Source organism: Saccostrea cucullata, unplaced genomic scaffold (assembly GCF_032062105.1).
Source record: "Saccostrea cucullata isolate Sc308-1 unplaced genomic scaffold, CSIRO_AGI_Scuc_v1 ctg656, whole genome shotgun sequence".
Lineage (NCBI taxonomy): Eukaryota > Metazoa > Mollusca > Bivalvia > Ostreida > Ostreidae > Saccostrea > Saccostrea cuccullata.
In genome coordinates, this window is record NW_026925270.1 from 247,543 (window position 1) to 253,542 (window position 6,000).

At 35.3% G+C, this 6,000-nt stretch overlaps 1 protein-coding gene across 1 annotated transcript; it reads left to right on the forward strand.

Annotated features, from left to right (window-relative positions):
* Nucleotides 1-952: 952 nt before the first annotated feature.
* On the forward strand, nt 953-5,406 carry LOC134268499 (uncharacterized; the record flags this gene model as incomplete). The annotated part of the gene is made up of 5 exons (XM_062750768.1): nt 953-1,339; nt 1,543-1,785; nt 1,993-2,083; nt 4,538-4,683; nt 5,200-5,406. Coding segments are annotated over exons 2-5 (580 nt in total), but the record flags the coding sequence as incomplete, so codon positions are not given.
* Between the last annotated feature and the right edge of the window lie 594 nt (nt 5,407-6,000).

A 6,000-nucleotide genomic window follows, 5' to 3' on the forward strand; every position in this document is an offset into this window, starting at 1 on the left:
AACTAAATCAGGCAAGTAGAGTGCGTGGCAATTCCATGTACTGTTCTTTCAATATCAAATTAAAAATTTTGGAAATCCCTAGTATTTGATGATATTTGTTGCCTTGGCAAACTGTTCTTTCGTTATAGCACAACTATGTAAAAATATGGAATTCTTATGACGCATCGTGCATTGCTACCTTTTAAACACAGGAAGTGAAAACGAACGGTATTCAAGATCAAAAATCCATTAAACAATAAAAAACAGGAGCATAGCAAACACGGACCTCCAAAACATCAGAGGTGGGATCAGGTGAAATGGAGGAGTGAGCATCCCCTGCTGACCGGTCACACCCGCCGTGTGCTCCTTGTCATGATCGGGAGAAAACGGAAAAAAACCGTCGTCTGGACTAACAATAACTATGAAAAACGTCAGACAGCATTTGACTCAATGATAAATTGTATTTGTTGACAAGGTCATTGTATCGACCATAGAACTAACGAAATGATTACTTTAAATTTCTAACCCCAGGGACGTAGCAACCTGGCCCCCCCCCCACTTTTTTTGCCAACAATACTTTTACTATTGAAAATGTTCATTGAAAGGCTGGTTGCCCCCCCCCCCCCCCCCACTTTATACAAAAGTAAAGTGAAATGAAGGAAATATAGTATTGTAAGCTGAAAAAATGGATATGGAAAGGAATTGGAAGTGAAAAAAAGTGTGCCTCTACACCCCCCCCCCTCCCCCCACGAAATAGGATTTTCGACTCTGGGCAATTTTCCTTTTTTTTTTTTTTTTTTTTTTTTTTTGCTTGTCAACTTTTTCAGGTAAGTAAAAAAAAAATTCAGTGGCTGGCCCCCCCCCACTTTCAAAATCGATGCTACGGTCCTGAACCCGTAGTATAAAATTATTACACTATGGGTTACATTTTTATTTCCGAGACAAATGCCTCTGCTTTTAAAGATATAGACTTCCTGAAATTGAAAGAAAGAAAAATCTAAATTATTTTTCTTTGTTTTTAAAGAGGTTTACACTCAAAAACAAGGAACGTCATTAACTCTTCAACAAAAAGACTATTTCGTCTTTCCGGGAGATGACGTCACTGTAGCTGTCAACTTGACCCTTGTCCCCAATGAAGAATACGCTATTACTTGGACGCGGACCGATGGAAATTTTACCAGAGAAATCAGGATTTTTGAGAATCCTAACAAATATTCTGGCGGGAAAAAGAGTGAGCCATCCTTAACCATTCTAAAAGTGAATAAATCAGACGCTGGACTTTATTCCATTGAGGTTTTTGGACAGAATACCAGTCTTAGTGAAGGACCAGCGAGAGTAAATGTTTTATCTCAGGAAGCAAGTAAGGATGATCTATACTTATTCTTTATTACCCTCTCTGTTTTCTAGTTGACTGCATTTCCATTGCATTTTAAAGGTGAATTGAAAAAAAAAAATTGGAAAAAAAGATCATGATTTTTTTTTGGCATCTTCTCTCTGTCTATTCTTCTTTCAATTCTTTTGTATTTTAAATAGTATTTAAAACGTAAACTGTATTTTTGACAGAAAGGCTGTATGAGGAATATGCACAAGCCTGTCCATCAGGATGGGAAACAGTTTATGGGATCGATTTTTTCAGTCCACGGGACGTTCTCCAGGGTTGTGTTCGGAACATGACAACACAAAAGAACTCTTTTTACGAAGCTCAGGGAATCTGCCGACAGTACCGCTCGTATTTAATACCCCTCTCTCCGACATTGTTTACAGATTCAAATATTGAAAGTCCAACATTTGCATATTTTAGAGACGGTGGGTTTCTTTATTTTGATACCTTATTTTGATATAGAATATTCAAAAGTAGTCTGTATTCTAAAATGATTGCGTTTTTGCTATATTAGCTAATGGCATCAAAACTGAACATTTTTGCCCAGCTTATGGAAATGATTTATATTATATCCTTTATTTAAGGTCCGTTGTCTTTATTATAAACTATTTACTATCATGTAAACATTGTAGATTTCTGGACAGGGGGATACGACTCCTATGGATTACTGGTAATGGACGGGGCACCCCCTAGCCCTGTCAGTGCAGAAAGCGGCCAAAGAGGGTAAGTGTTTTATTTAAAACCTTTCAACGCGATAGCTTTCACACTATGAAATGGATAAGATTTTGACATCTCAATTCATATGAATAGGTCTGTAGAGAAAAATATGCTTGGTGTTCAAATTGGCACTATTGTTACTAAAACGGCAGTGTTTGCGTATTATGCTTTACGACCGATTCTCGTACTGTACAACTTCTTGAAACAGAGCTTTGCAAAGGTATGAAAGTCTTCAAGGAATAAAATCACGAAAAAGAACTGAAAGGCATTATAACTAGCGAAAAGACCACTACAACATATATTTTGCCATTGGAAAGATACAGTATTAAATTGAAAAGACATATATACATGCAGAATGTTTCAAAAAGGTTAGCATGAATTAGTTGAAACGGTGAATACGACGTTTGAAAACAAAAAGTGGACAATCATATTTGGACAATTCTCCTTTTTTGCTTCGTAGCACAAACGAAGGTTTCAGATGCTGTAATTTCATCTAAAGAATGAATTTAATTGATGCAAACTACCAGAGTTGTTGAATCTGGGCTCAAACCTATATTTTCCTAACCAGTTTTAATTTAAAGTTTCTGAAGATCTTTATCAAGAAAAACTAAAACTTATCAGAAACAAACTGAATGACAAGTTTAAGTTCTTGGAACAGATTTATGATATTTTAAAATCAATGCAGGACCAAAGTCCAATGTATGATTTTTCACGCGATGAAAACTGTAGAATGCTGGACTTGACTTAATTTTTCTGTATGAGTGAGTTCAGTTTAAAGAACAAGTCAATTCTTAAAAAACTGAAAGCTCTATCAGACTAAAATATCTTAAAATATCGCACCTCGGGATGCTTACTTTAAAATAAAAAGTTTGGTCTGTAAGCTTTAGTTACCTATGTCTTGCTATATCATATTTCTATTATCTTACCTCGATGAAGTTGAGATGAGCTTATGCTTTCACCCCGGGGTTGACGTCGGCGTCCCGGTTTTAGGAGCAGGTATATTCCCAAGTAACGGTAATAGCCCTACTGGGACCAGACTTGTATGGATGATGCATTATGGATGGACAATACCAGACTTGCTTCAGATGTTGGAACTGACTGACAATTTTTGATGAGTGAACGAGTTCAAGTTTTGGGTGCAATTCCATTTCAAATTAATTTTAAGCCGACTTAAACTTACATGGATATTGATTTTGAGATCGATGCATACTAACTAGAAAAAAAAAATGAAAGAAAATGTGAGCAAGCTCACGCTCCCCCAAAACTAGACAATGTAATACATAATGAATGGCACAAAAATAATATGGTAATATGCACATCTACACACTGTGTACTAAATATCTGCAAAGTTGGACCAAATTCTGTGCAGTGGTTTATGAGGAGTTGTACTTACAAACTGTTCATCTCTATATTCAAGGCCAAAGATCTAAGTTGAAAGATGCTGACATTCCCAGAAAAATAATGGAATCAGAATTTCCTGGTAATATGCACATCTACACACTGTGTACGAAATATCTGCAACGTTTTATCAGACAAACTTCTCATCTTTATATTCAAGACATGGCCTAAATCTAAGTTGAAAAGTGCCGAAATTCTAAGAAAATTTAATTTGAATAAGAATTGCTTAGTATAAATTGTGTACGGCGGTTTATGAGGAATTGTGCTGACAAAATAGCAGGACTGACGGATTGAATGACTGACACACTAACGGACTGACGGATGGGTCAAAAACATTATAAATCCAGCAACTTGTTGCGTGGGATATAAAAATTATTAGAGATTTGCCTTACTGATAGACGTGAGCTTTGTAATCTTTGATTAAAAAGAGAATCGTTTATGCTGAATGTTTTATGATGTTTGCTGTTTGAAGGTATTGTTCCGTTGGAATATTAGTCCATTCTATTAGTTAGCCTGATGCATAACCGGTGCTAAAAGAGGCTCAAGAATTTTGCCCAAATACCGCATGTTCCCTTTACCGAATCAGTTACTTTCAGGTACACAGCTATCTGCATAGCATTCTCCTTCACTCGATGTACACAGGGTGGCCGTCGTTAAATATGGGTATGTCTAAGAACAAGACCTTTCGAGACATAAGACTTTGTCTAGTTACATTCCGTAACATTTTAGCCGAACATTTACCAAATATGTTAATGTAGGGATGGTTTAAATAAAGCTTACTTTTAAGGGGGAGTTCAAGGAGTTTTCGTTAGTAAACAGACAGGTCGCCGACAAAAAAAAACCCATATTAAACATGGTTAATCCAAGAAATTATAATTATATATGCTCAATTTCTTTGAAAAGGAATAGTTTTATATATAAAGATGAACTTCACAGAATATATCTCTTTCAGATATACATACTGCAAAATTCATTGTGCTTAATTTAAAATTTAACTTTTTTACAGAAATTACAGGTACAATAAAATTTCTAAAATCATTAAATCTTTTCCTCTTGTTACAGAATAGTTGTTTCTCAAAACTGGACAGACACCAGCCCTCTTTGTATAGGAACCAGGGATAGACTGCGTGAACTACAAGTACGAAGTTGTTATGAAAGGCTTCCATTCTTTTGCTACAAAGAGGCTGATGTCTTGAGTTTTCGACTTGGTGAGTTAATTTTTCATTTTCCGACCTTACATGGATTTGAATCCAAATCTCTATTGGGAATACATTTAATAAAGTCGATGAACGTGGGCACTGTTTAATCTAATCTTATAATCCTTTGGTTCTAAAAGCCTCAGTGTAGTCCATTTTTGACGCTTTTTAATTACCGTAGATCTGAAAAATTTTGCTGTAGATAAATTTTTAGCAAATTTGCGAGTTCATTGCATTCGCAAAAATATTTTTCTTTAAAATAAATTACCGATATTAAGAAAATGTAAACAAAGCAGTGGTAATCCGCAAAATTTTGAAACGTAAAAATTAATCAACGCCATTTTGACCTGAATTCGCAAAATAAAATCGAAAATCGAAAATTTCCAGATTTACGGTATATCGTTTTAAAAAGAGAGATCAATATATCTAATAAATGTTTGTTTGTTGATCTTTATTTAAAACAAGATACAATGGATCTGCATTCTTCTTGTTATTTGACCTTTAAGTAAATATGGAATTCTTTGACAGGACTCAATATTTGTCCCTCTGGATGGGTCGGTTCTGCAGATGTGAAGTCGTGCTATCTGATGATGAGCGCAGATTCAGCTGTGTCACAACCAGACGCATTTCAATACTGTAATCAAAATGGCGGCCAACTTCTTCAATTAAATTTCCTTACAGATGAACAATTGGCTATGAGAATTTTAGGACATTATAGATTAATCAATACATCAGGTACTAAATATTTTTGTCATTGCCTGTAGCATTTCTTCTTATGAGAAGAAAACGTCTACACAAAGTTGAATTAATTCATACACAGAGTCCTCCCGATTTTATCAGACCCTGGCGGAAGTTTGGAAGGAAATAACAAACTTTGAATTTAACACACATGAATTTGTCACTGTGTATTTAACTGAAAGGTGGTCTCTCCAATTATTTCAAGATTGCCTGATGAGATAATTAAAATTTAGAGAAATTAATTTGGAAAAGATAACTTACAGCTGAATTTCTTTCAATGTCCCGCTTCAGGTATATCACTGCCCGAATTTGTATCACAATACCCCATCCAAACCCCAACCAAGTACTACTTAAAATATTTTTGAAGACGTGAAACAAATAATAGATATGAAAAACTCGTTTTAATTTATTCAATATTGAAAACAATTACTTAAATTTCCTAAGAAACTGCCAGGGGCCCGTTTCTCAAAAAGGCCTACGACCAGTCGTAAGCTTAGTCCGGACTAAATCAGTGACTAAACCCAAGAATCGGACTAAGTTGCGTTTCACAAAAAGGCGGAGACTTAGTCGAGACTAAATTTGGGTTTAAAT